Here is a 13,145-nt window from a genome sequence, read left to right as displayed (position 1 = left end):
TGACTAATTACTTCACAGAATGTAAACGTTTTAAATATGCATTACATATAAAATGATCTATTTTACCACCAAAAACTGCTCCGCAAATGGGGGTAGGGGGGAAGCTATTTCGAGCCTTGAAGAGTATTGCTTGCTTGCTTGGACGTTTAACACAAAAGTCATCCGGAAGAAAAAAAAAACAACAACAAAAAAAAAGATTTGACACTATGATCTTGAGATTGCTGATGAGGGATCATTTTCCTGTTTGAACTTTGAATATAAACAATTAAAGAGTCTGAGCAAATAGAGCAGGTTTTCATAATCACCAGATGCCGTTTTACATAATCCGCATTGCAAACGATACTCACAGAGAGGCTTGCGAGGAACACGTGCGGGTCGGCAGCGCTGGGTTTTACCTCCTGGTGTTACTGCTGAACGACGTCTGCGGGCTTTTAAAGTTGATGTTCTCGTACACGCTTGAAGAATCATCGTTTGTCATCCTAAAACGACGCAGGGGGATAAAATATGCTTGCTTACGAACGCAGTTTAGAGATTGCAATTTTTGGCTCTATTTACCGGTTCTTCTTGCACGTGACGCTTATTCACTATTACCATTTACATTTTCTGAACCCATGAAACAACGTGCAGCTACACGTCGGCGCACATAATACTGTTTTAAATATTTATGTTATGTAATATATCCATCCATCCATCCATTTTCCGAACCGCTTGATCCTCACTAGGGTCGCGGGGGGTGCTGGAGCCTATCCCAGCCATCTCCGGGCAGTAGGCGGGGGACACCCTGAATCAGTTGCCAGCCAATCGCAGGGCACACAGAGACGAACAACCATCCACGCCCACACTCACACCTAGGGACAATTTAGAGCGTCCAATCAGCCTGCCATGCATGTTTTTGGAATGTGGGAGGAAACCGGAGCACCCGGAGAAAACCCACGCAGGCCCGGGGAGAACATGCAAACTCCACACAGGGAGGCCGGAGCTGGAATCGAACCCGGTACCTCTGCACTGTGAAGCCGACGTGCTAACCACTGGACTACCGGGCCGCCCTGTTATGTAATATATAGGTGACAAATATATGGAATGCCGCATTTTCCAGATATAGTCAGATCATTTTGGTGTTTTCTGATGAAAACTTGACCTGAGCCAGCAGAATTCACCAACGACATCCCACTCGCATGATTTTACACATTGCCTACAGTATTTAAATGAAAGGAATATTGCCTCGTGAAACATCATCATCTTTTTTTTTTTTTTTTCCAGTTTGAACTGCGGTGTGATTTCAGGAACATTTGAACAGCGAAAGAAAAAAAAACCAAATTCAAATGTAGTAGAAATTCTTGCAATTTCATTTATTTAACCCTTTCAGGGACAGCGGTTACTAAAGTGGAGAGCTTATCATGTTCTCAGGTTACAGGTGATCATTTTTGGTGCATGAAATACTTGCTTACTGGCAAAAAAGTGGGATTATTTTGCTCATTTTTAGACATTTGTACACAGGGACGGCGGCTCACTAGAAGGTTGGTGAGGTTCTGGAGACTTTTCTGCTGGCCGACACATCACCAGGTACATTATTTATTTGTATTTTGTTTTGTACATTAAGCCATCATGTGGATTTAAGCATAGATATGTTTGAACCCGAAAGCGGCACACAAGTTACAAGCCCACTTAAACCTCTTGCCGGCTTTTCATTGATAGCGGCCGCCAGAGGCATTCGACGCACGTCAAAAGTCACTTCAATGCGAGAGTCTGAATTGTACTTACACAGACGAAGAGCGCGACGATGCCATGTTGAGTTTGGACCTTGAATTGGCCATTGGAGGATATTTGATGTTGGAGTATTCTCTCTCCTTCATCTTACTCTTCTGTAAAGTGACAACATTATGATCACGCAGCTGGACTTCATCCTCACCGACTGATTGGAATTCGATGGAAAAGATCCACAATGAAAACATGGGGTGGATCACTTTGGAGACCTACTGGGAGGGTTCATGTTGAGTCCACCGATTTAGCTGTCATCAAATGTACTGGTCCGGCGTGAATTTTCTAAAGCTTTTGGAATTTTTGTGTTTAACGACCAACCTGCTCTTCTTCCAACCTCTTCTGAGCTGTGTCTATGTACTGCTGCACGGCCATGTAGATGAACTTGTATTGGGCCTCTGTCTGTACCATGCCGGACCTCTGCTGCCGTACCTTCTGGATGGTCTTGGGGATGTCGATATCGCAATCAAGGCCTGAGGCACAAGCACACACACACGCGCGCGCGCGCACAGTATAAACACAGACAAAGTTCAGCGAGGATTCAGCACAAAAACCTTTTAAGACAAATGGACTCATGTCATTTCATGTGTTCAATATGATGGGATCAGTCAGGATATTTGATTGCGGATCAAGATGAAATGTGACGCAAAAGCAATAAAAAAAATAAAATAAAAATAAAAGTACATAACGTTGGTTAGCCACTTTAATGATCGAAATGAAATCGCGGAACTCTTGACCTGACAAAATTTATGATGGAGGTTGTAACAGCAGCAGCTATAGAGAATGTATCATCGTGAAACCAAGGTCATAGAACAGCGCACGGGCTTTTTCTTGATGGAAAGCATGCAACCTCCTCCCCACTTTCCCAAATTGGTTTCAGGAAGTCACCGGCATTTTGTCAAATGAAAGCCTCACACTTCACTTGTAATGTCTCTGATCCGATTTGTCACTAAAATGACTGAATGGGATAAGAAAACTCAAAACAAACAACCTTTGCAATTCCATTCCGGTAGCACTGATTTGTGATAAGACCGTATTAAGTAACACATTTTAATCAGAAAAAAAAGTGATCCTACCTTGGCGGTGTATAATATCAATGAGGATGTCAATGACAATAATGGTGCCAGTCCTCCCAATCCCAGCGCTGTGGGAACAACAAGAACGAAAGGTCTCATTATGTATGAGGAAACGAACCATGTGAACAAAAACAAATTTGGTCAATTTCGGCATTTTGGGCTGACTTTGAATTCGTTTGATTATGCACGTTTGGCTAGCTCAGTTAATAGACAATAACAATCTGAAACTCAAGGATCAGATGTGGTTAACAGGTTAAGACATTGGCGTCTGACCAAAAAAAAAACCAAAAACCACAAGTCAAGAAAAAAAACTCAACTGTAAACAATGCGCACGGTGGGACAGCGAGGTTGGAGTGATATGTGGACCGCCACTTGCGCAGGGATGATCTAAACCGGGGTGTCAAACTCATTTTTGTCGCACACCACATTTTAGTTATCATTTTCCTTGTAGGGCCATTATGAGTGAAACCATATAAAGAAGTCAAGAATAACGGTTTATTCACCTATTGTTGAAGTTACTGTCATGAGAAGTTTGGTAAAAGCAAAAGGTTTACAGCATCACAATTATTTATTACAAATGAGGATTTGAAATTTTGGTGGAGATTTTAGCAAGCGTCATGAAAGTTGCCATCTTTGATTTGCTTTCGCGGGCCACATAAAATGATGTGGCGGGCCACATCTGGCCCGCGGGCCCCGAGTTTGATACATTGATCTAAAATGTTCTGGTACCTGCAATGGACGACGATGGGCCCAGATTCTGGACTGCTCATCTGTGTCCGGTTGATCACCTCAAGAAACGAAAGGACCCCCCCGGGCTCGTTGGGAACTCCGTGGTCTGGCCAAGTCAGGTACTGGTAGTGCGAGACGTATCTCAGAGGTTCCCTCTGTGAGCATCAAAGTAAAAACCAAAACAGTAAGCTGGGGGGCATTTGATCGATCCTGGTTCAGTCTTCATTCTAGAATATAGTTGTTCAAGATGGCGCCGTAGTTGGCAAGAGCTTTGCTTTTTGTTGTTTTTGTGTTTTGTCATACGGTGTTTGTAGTCCTTCGTGCGAACCCGACGTGGACTGTTTTTCAGCATTTTGGCAACGACATTCTTCGAAGGGAGAACAATCTGTGCTGGATGGGTGCGCCTTCTCGGCAGCACGCGTGTGCCAGCAATGATCTGGGTTTTGATGGGGAGGAATGTTGGCGCTATTTGACTGTCACTGTTAGACAGGCCTCGGGTAGCTTGTGTTTTTCGCATCGGTAATGGGCAGCATTTTTCACAGCCCCGTTTTGTTCAGCGGAGATGTCGGCACTGTTGGACAGTCTGTGTGAGTGCGGCTGGATGGATGGATGGCTTGTGAAGCCGTAGGTGAGGAGAGAGGAGCGTCGGCGTGGAGCACTGATGCATACTTGGAACTGAGAGTCGCCGCTTGGAATTGAAGCGGATTTACATAGGACGAGAGAAGTGAACCCAACCAATCTCTTTTTTTTTTCGTCGATGGACGCTACAGCTTTGTGTTGACTTTCAAACTTAGCTTGTAGCAGACGTGTGCACATTTTGAGCATGACGTCTCTGATCCACAGGTGAAAGGACACACACAAGGACACTTTCATCCAGAACTGCTTCAAACAACAGAGCGTATGCATGAGAAGTGGTTACTATTGCATGACTGTCTGTGTTTTAAGTTGTGTTATATTATCTTATTATTTTATGTTCACTGTTCTGTAAAGCGCTTTGTTACAGCTCCAGCTGTTGTGAAAGCGCTATATGAATAAAGATGTATGGCATTGTATTGTATTGCATAATATGTCCCTCAGCACATGGTGTGTGGTTGCTCCAATAGAAAGAGAACGGAGGTGTCGTAAAGCAGATGTGTTTGGAAGGACAGTTAGGACAGCAAAGTGAGGTACTTTTGATAAAAAATGATTTTAAAAAATGTTAACTGCTTTTTTGGTGACAACATTTGAACAGAACATGAATGCAAACGTATTAAGTGAAAAAGTCATAATCTTTCTGTATTTGCATTGTTATCCAAATCATAATGTTTCCTTCCTTCATTAACACATTACCCCTCTCCAAAGCTGTGAACAAGAGTCCTGCATGTTCCCTGCCATACTGCACCTCACAATACTTGTGGATTTCTAATTGGATTACATCTATTTTTATTTATGGGCGGAAGCATCCAGAGCCGACTACATATTGTTTTTATTGAATTTTATTCTTCCCAAGAGCTGTAAATGCACGTAACGGAGCAGAGCAGTACAGCAGGTTGTGCATGTTTACGGCTAACTGACTTGAAAATGAGTTACCGAACTTCAATTTGCTCACGTGGTTGCGTCTTTTAAAGCATGGCAGGGGTGGGGGGGGGGGGGGGGGGTCATTCTGAGTAGGGCGAGGCCCAGGATTCACAGATTTCCACTTTTAAGGAGATGACAGTACAGTATATTTTATGCATACATAATATCACAAACAATTGTTTCGAAATGAATACGATTACGTGTTGAAGGCTTTGCTAATATCTGTTCAATGTTTCCTTGAGAGCGAGCAGGCACAGCACGTGTTGAAGGTTTTTCTGCAAAGGGTTATATAATCTTGACCCCAGGTCAGTGTGTCAGCTCTGATTGAGGGCAAAGCTTTCCCTACCCGGTCCAGATGGGCCACCTCCAACTCCGTCAGGTTGTAGTCTTGAGCTCGCCACTCTTCCACGTTTTTCACCTGCACCCTTCCAAACTCCACGGTGCTGTGAGGGTCAGGCCAGTAACGGACACATTTGTTCTACATCAAAGGAATAAGATAGCGGAACAGTCAGAGTGAGACGGGGGCGGGGCTGTGGCGGCAGCGGCGGGTGTTTGTCGGAATTAGACAACCTAAAGAACTGGATCCACTCAAGCGGCTTTTGCAAACGGCTTAACTGTCATACTATCCTTGTTAGCCGTCTTCCTTATTTTGGCCCACACATGAACTAAAATAAGTAGTAGATGCGAAATGAACGAATGTGACAATCAACAGCACCGTAAACGCCACAGCGAAGCAATGCTGAATGATATGACAGTGGTTCATTTTTTTCTTTCTTTTTTTTTTTTTAACAAGTGAATGGCAATTAAGAATGCCCCATTGTGGACATAAATGCATGCTCCAGTGCTGAATATTTGTAGTGTTGTCCCCTAAAATGAATTATAACACTTAAAAATAACAACAATACCCGTGATCTCTCCATCTCCTTTGTGGTCATGACGATGACGCGTGTATTTTCCTGATACACCATTTTCCAGAAGTCAATAACTGTATTCTGCAGGCACCCTTGGGTGGCGATGAAGAATTTGTCCTCCTCCCCCTGGCGCCCTTCCTCATGTGAGCCCTGCACAGAAAAAAAAACATGTAAAGCTCTTGAGTCTCGCATTATATCATTATTATGAGAGTTCAAACTAAATAGACAAAAAATAAAAAAGTGTGATTATGACCGGACTTCTTGTGTTACACTTCCTACCAATAGGGGGCAGCATATAACCGGGTTGATATTATATCAAGCATGACCTGCCTGTAACTTTACTTTCAACTGCCTCACGCTAACCAAAGCAGACTCACTCTTATGTAGTTGGCGTTAATGTAGTCTGAACCAGGAACATCTGGATCTGCGTCTCGAATTTCAACCCGTGTCGTGTCAACTGAAACAAGCAAACAAACAAACAAAAAAACCCCCCATCGTTAATCCACATTGCAGCTCTTGCGGACCTTCCTGATGTTCTCTGCCTGTCTGCAAAGTTATCGCAAACCACATCAGAGGCCTTGTCTGCTTTGTCTATTTGTGTCACGCTTTCTTTCCACAGGAAGCCGGTGAGGCAGGAAACAGCAGTATGCTCAGCGACTCACAGGGGAGGATATTCTTGTATCTGTTTTTACTCTTGTTTTCTGGTTTCATGCCTTCCTTCCGGGGATACAGCAGCTTACACTCTTGTTGTTGAAGTACCTGTGGGAATCGGAGCAAGAGAAATGCTGTTTTCTGCCTGATTACGTGCAACGTACAAGATTAAATGTGACAAAACTGTCATGGTGATAAAATAGGACACCTGGGCCACACGTGTATACATGGTGAAAATGGAAATAAATAGATTGAGTGCACCGCGCCTTCCAAACTGCTCCCCGCCAAAAAAAGATCACTTTACCTTACCTTGGTTCCATTTCCACGGAAAGCGGGATTTTCTGGGATGACGGTGATCAAAGCAAAAGTTTGGAACGGACTGGATGTATTGTGCCATTTTCCCCTGCTGCTTTACGTGAGAGCTTTCCATGACGCGAAAAAAAAAAGTTGCTCCCTGATAAGATGAAGAATGAAGGCTCAGGAGGAATTATGGTCTTGCAGTTCATATACTTTTGTCCGCATAGTAATGTACTGTATGTGTGTAATTTTCTGCGCTAAGTGGCTGAAAGAAACCATATGGTTCACCTGTTTGTCTAACTTTCATTCTACTATACAACACGGTTAAAATAATAGCGACATAGATACACTTTATTATCGTTGTGAGGAATATGAATCTATTTCCTGTTGATTTTTTTTCACCATTATCGCGAACTTGTATATTTCGATTCCATTCTCTCGTTGGGTTTTAGTTATTTAGTACTACTGCATCCAATATTTATCATGGTGCCACGCAGAAATAAAGCAAAAGAGCATAGTTTAGCTGACGTAAACAGTACCGCGAAACACGGATAATTTAAGTTGAATGAAATAATAGGGCGGCCCGATGGTCCAGTGATTCGCGCGTCGACCTCACAGTGCAGAGGTTCAATTCCAGCTCCGACCTCCCTGTGTGGCGTTTGCATGTTCTCCCCGGGCCTGTGTGGGTTTTCTCCGGGTACTCCGGTTTCCTCCCACATTCCAAAAAAACATGCATGGCAGGCTGATTGAATACTCTAAATTGTCCCGAGGTGCGAGTGTGAGCGTGGATGGTGGTTCGTCTCTGTGTGCTCTGCGATTGGCTGGCAACCGGTTCAGGGTGTGCCCCGCCTACTGCCCGAAGTCGGCTGGGATTGGCTCCAGCTCCCCCCGCGACCCTTGTGAGGATAAGCGGATCGGAAAATGGATGGATGGATGAAATAATAGGGATGCACACTAACAATTTGAAGCGATATTGAAAGCCGCCTCAAATACCACAACGTTGGGTTCTGATTACGGTCACTTTAAGACTCCAAGCGTCTGCTGCATGACGGAGGAGGTTAGATGGCGCCGCTGCGCGTGACTTCTGAAGTAACAGTGAGCCATTTGTTAACGGGGCTTTAGTTTTCCCAGAGCTCTTTCTTTGAAGCGGAGCTCATTTGGGTGCACAGGCGTCTCAATTACACAAAGCGGTAACTGAAAAAGAATTATAGATTGTACATGTATAACCAGCCAAAGTCTCCTCGACCCTAAATTAAATATTGAATTGAAATATTAAAACTTGAGCGCATGCACCACCCACTGAGTCCCATTCACTTCAATGAGAGACGAGAGCCGCAGCTGAGGCTCCTTCGACGGTCACCTGGCCCAAACATTTTGGGCTGCGCCAAAGCGCTTGGACGCCGGTGGGTGATGATTAAGCCGTGCGTTTTCCTTTTTAAGGATTATGAAACCTTGGTTGCTGGATGCTTTAATTGTGTGGACTTTATCAACACTGGCTTACAATTGAAACTTTCAAAATCTCGGACAATATAGCCGACCGGCAGGACGTTCATGGATTGTCGGTGCGTCATGCGCACAAAGCACGATATAAAATGACCAAAAAAAAGCATAAAGAGCACCAAAAAAACAACATTAAAAAACCCAAACAAAGGCAACATACCTCAAACTCTTCCCAAAATCCTTGTTTGGGCTTCTCCGAATTGTCTGCTACCTTGTTGAGCTCTCGCACTCGATTCTCAATGTTGGCTGCGTTTATTCTTGTGGCGTTGAAGGGCTGTTTGAAAAAGGAGATGATAACAAAGCAAAGCAAAGTCAGCTGAGATGCCGCGTGACCTTAAACAAGGTCAGCAGTACAAAATGGGGGTAAATTTTTTTCTTTTTTTCATGATGACATCATCCATCCATCCATTTTCTGATCTGCTTATCCTCACAAGGGGTGTGCGAGATTCTATCCCAGCTGTCTTCCGGCAGTAGGTGGGGTACACCCTGAACCGGTTGTCAGCCAATCACAGGGGCACACAGACAAAAAAAACATCCGCGCTCACACTCACACCTAGGGACAATTTTGAGTGTTCCATTAACCTGCCACGCGTGTTTTTGGAATGTGGGAGGAAACCGGAGTACCCAGAGAAAACCCACACAGGCACGGGGAGAACATGTAAACTCCACACAGGAAGGCCGGAGCCAAAATCGAACCATTGCATCTCTGTACTGTGAGGCAGACGTGCTAACCAGTCAACTACCGGGACAGAGAAACCAATGATTACTTTGCCAACTATATCTTTGCCTAAAAGTACATTGGGAGGGTGTTGACAGCAGGAGAATGAAACATCGTCAAGACATATTCAAGACGGAATACGAAAGAATTGGTCGAGAATTACTTTTTGTGAATCGAACCTGTTTGAGGTGCACGACGATGCCGCTCTTCTCTACCATCGGGTTCTTTTTGTAGTGATCCACCAGGTCCGCCAGGGTATCGAACCTCTCGCCACCACCTACGTCGTATTTACCGTCCTGCTGGAGAACACCAAATCCGAGTTCAAACGTGATTAGGACCAAACACTTCAGTATTTCTGTGGCATCATGCCGAAGTACCTGGTATCGGATCATCACGTGGGTGACCTTGGTTTTGCGGTCGACATTCTCGTGCTTCTCCTCGTGGGTGAGAACCGAGAGGACAAAGTCGCCCGGTTTGCTCTGGCTCTCTCGAACCAGAAAGCTACCAGCCTTGCCTTTTTCTGTGAGCAGTTTCTCAGCGTCTCGACCTGAGAGGTGGCCGTGATACCACCTGGAGGACAGGGAGGAATCATACACAAACACACAAATGAAAATGACAAGTAGCATGTCTTTGGAATGTGTCAAGAAACCGAGTAGCCACAGGGGGAAAAAAAAAAGCCTGCAAACCGGGCCGAATGTGCAAACTCCACACATTTACTTGAACAATGAAAATATGTTCAACAACAATGTTCAATTTAGGTCAAGTCCCCCCCACCCCACCCCAAAAACAAATCCGGTTGTCTTGAACCATGTACATTTTCACAACAAGCTCATTATTGTGGTTTCAGGTTGTATTTGCGTCACAGACGGTGTAGTGATTCACTCTCTCGAGTCGCGACTTCCGTTCTGGCAGCAGAGGTTCAGTTCTCACTCACTGATGGTGCGAAAGGGAGTGTGAGTGTGACTGGTGGTCTGTTTTGATTGCACCCAAGTGATTGATTGGTTGACCAGTCCAAAGTGAAGTCCGCCTTTTACCCGAAGTCAGCTGGGATAGACTCGATGTCCCCGTGACCCACAATAATAAAAGCAGTGCAGTGTATACAGCGGTGGATGGATAATTTGCAAAGGGTGTACAACTGCATCCTACTGAAAGTGCTTTCTACGAATGTAACCATCTCATCTCATGAAATACAGTGAACACAATCTTATCATCTCTCAGTCCAATTCAACGTTGGTTTGATCAGTCTGCAGAATATTTTGCCAATCGTGCTCTGGAACTTCCAAGAGCTCTTTCACAAGCTTCGACTACAACTCTATGACATCCTTTTCCAGCCTTCTACACGACAACAATTCTGAACCGCCGGTCTTCCGAGAGCGCTTTTGAGCAAGGCTTGGTAAACATCAGGCAATACTTCTTGAGAGGAGACAGTTCTCTCCCGGTCTCGTTGATCAGACTCCAGCTTGGCTCACACCTGTGCCTGATTAGCCCTTGGAAATCCATAGCGGGCTATTAGTTTCAATCAAGTTATGAACACATAATTGTTCGCGTGGTATTCGTCTAATCAGACTGCTTAAATTATTCTTGCTACTCAAGTGAAGATCAGACAACATTTGATTCCAAACTGCTGCAGAAATGGAAGAAATTCCAAACGCTTCACATCCGTTTTGACTCCCACTGTGAACTGTTCAAGTGGAGCTCAACTTTTACTTATGGTGCAGTAAGATAGCAATTTTACTCGCGTTATCCCCCTACTCGAAAACTAAGCCATGTTTTATTATTGTGGACATCTTTTTTCATGTTTTTCAAGGTGAACTTGGCCGTTATACAACAAGAAAGAAAATCGAAAAAGCTCAGCTTGAGGCTAGAAGAAGGGGGTGGGGGGAATAGGGGAAGACAAATGATCAAGACAAGCAAGAGGATCTGAGTTGAGGAAGGCTTAACAATGTTCTAACTTCCTGTGGGGGGAAACGGCCTCTTAATGTTGCTGCGGGCATCTCACGCATGCCGATTTCTACTCGAACATTACGGGAGATGGAAACAGAGCCCAGTTTGTTCATCAAAAAAGGAAGAAAGAAATGAAAGGAACCTTGCAAACACTGAATAATTTCAAGAAATGAGTGTCCACAAAAAGATGCTGAAAGGTTGTAGTGTGTATGCCAAGCCTAAAGTGGCGCTGTTGCGCAGCCATGGGACGTTACCGGGAAACAGAAGAAGAAGCTTAAGCATAAATAGAGGAAGAATAAGCTAAGAAACAGCCATTGCGACAATGGCAGCGAATTCCAAACAATCAGAGAAGGAGAGTTTTGTCTGGATGGATGACGAAGTAAAGCGCCTCCTTCAGGCCATCACACAGTTATCCGCCATTGTTGTTGGCAATGATGGTGGCTACACCCACGTCATCCAACTGCTACAAGTACTCAATGAGTACCCCGTCAATGGGACGATGATACCTCAAGGAGTGTATTGACCCACTTCACAAACTGTGTCAGCACTGTATTGACTCTGTGTTGGTCACCCAATAGTGACCCCTGCAGTAGTTATAAAATCATTGCAGGTAAAGGAATTCCTTGTTTGTGTAAATGCTAAACTGAGTTGGTATGTAAAATATAGCAAATTTGAGTTACAATTCAGATTTTTAACTTATGTAGAAAGTTTTGTTAAATCATGTGAAATAAAAGACAAAAAAGTGATTAGTTTATGAAATGTTATCAAGGAACAAAAGTTTTTGGAGTGTCTTTGCTCCAAGGCGATTTCTCCTCTTAGACACCAGCTCCCCAGCCTCAGAAAATACTCTTTCACATGGTTCAGATGATGATCGTGAGCAGAGTGTTTTAAATGAAAGTTGATGCAGATGTGGATATGTTTTCTGGTTCCATTTCCAATATTGTAAAGGGTCGTGGTTACTGGGTGTGTTTGCTTCTGACAGGCAGCGTTGGACTTCAATTATGGAGGATCTCGCAATTATAAGATAAAATGAATAAAGCAACTGTAAGGCTCTTTAACTGACTATCACATGTATAACAGGTCATTCACTTGATAAACTTATAAAGTGGGTGCAATGCGTAAAAGATTTGTATATACTGTAACAGTAAACAATAATCAAAGGAGAAAAAGATTTACCAAGATCAAAATTATTCCACACTGGGAAAACTTCTTAGAACGATCCATAATTTCGCAAAACTCCAGCCAACAAACCCACAACATGTTGATACAGTTTGTGTCCTTATCAACACACTTTGGCGCAGCACATTCAAACGATTCAGTTCTGGTATTGGTCACGTGATTCTTTCTTAAAGGAATACAGTACACGCACCGATGCGGGGTTTCACTCTTGAGCTCTTGGCCTTGTGCTGACGCACCAGTGTCGCTCGTCCCATCACTAATACTCATCAATCGGGGAAATAAGCATATGTACTGTACACACTGAAATCCAAAGGGGCGACATTTTGTGATCTATTCTCTCTCGCGCCTGGTTGGAATCGATTACAGGTTCTCAAGCGCCGCCTGGGGTGGATGGAATGCCCAAATGGCGAATAACTTGCAGATACACTGAAACACGTTTTCATGTGGACAGGGTCTAAGATACAGTGCATCAGGTAAGCATTCCATTTTGGAATAAGGCTGTAAGACCACAATATGTAGAAAGAGTTTCCGGAAGCACTGTGAGTGAAGACACATCTATGCTGCATGATGATCAAGCCACCATTTTTTTTTGGGCGGATTAATGAATCAATCAGGCGTTGGACGACAACAGTTAGCTCCCCCCAACGCTTAATTCTTAATTTTACTTGAATATATTTTCCGCTTGACGAGATGAATTTGGTGCGAAACAAGCCCCGTCAAACACATTTAAGATGAATTAAAACGGAGATTGTGAGCCAGCAGCGCTTCTCTCAGGTCCAACATTAGTGACTCCTGACCTCACAACTACCGGTGTGAAACGTTTTT

General features: G+C 43.9%; 1 protein-coding gene across 3 annotated transcripts in view; it reads right to left on the bottom strand.

Annotated features, from left to right (window-relative positions):
- The window catches only part of ptpn11b (protein tyrosine phosphatase non-receptor type 11b), a 35,999-nt gene that overhangs the window by 4,081 nt on the left and 18,773 nt on the right, over positions 1–13,145 (bottom strand). For 2 of the 3 annotated variants that reach the window (XM_086106438.1, XM_086106448.1), the window contains exons 4-15: positions 9,575–9,767; positions 9,377–9,496; positions 8,640–8,753; positions 6,694–6,790; positions 6,409–6,488; positions 6,026–6,181; positions 5,467–5,598; positions 3,564–3,718; positions 2,835–2,902; positions 2,080–2,231; positions 1,762–1,862; positions 348–479 (exon numbers count right to left, since the gene is read on the bottom strand). In XM_086106438.1, the coding sequence (XP_085962564.1) occupies positions 392–479; positions 1,762–1,862; positions 2,080–2,231; positions 2,835–2,902; positions 3,564–3,718; positions 5,467–5,598; positions 6,026–6,181; positions 6,409–6,488; positions 6,694–6,790; positions 8,640–8,753; positions 9,377–9,496; positions 9,575–9,767 (1,456 nt within the window). In that variant the 3' untranslated portion in view covers positions 348–391. The remainder of the gene's footprint in view (positions 1–347; positions 480–1,761; positions 1,863–2,079; positions 2,232–2,834; positions 2,903–3,563; positions 3,719–5,466; positions 5,599–6,025; positions 6,182–6,408; positions 6,489–6,693; positions 6,791–8,639; positions 8,754–9,376; positions 9,497–9,574; positions 9,768–13,145) is intronic. The other variant, XM_086106443.1, reaches the window with a different exon arrangement.

The sequence above is a fragment of the Hippocampus guttulatus genome, chromosome 1 (genome assembly GCF_054856545.1).
Source record: "Hippocampus guttulatus isolate MCC_2025c chromosome 1, RoL_Hgut_1.0, whole genome shotgun sequence".
NCBI classification, from domain to species: Eukaryota; Metazoa; Chordata; class Actinopteri; order Syngnathiformes; family Syngnathidae; genus Hippocampus; species Hippocampus guttulatus.
Note: the sequence above shows the minus strand (reverse complement) of the source record. Positions and strands in the feature narration are given on the sequence as shown.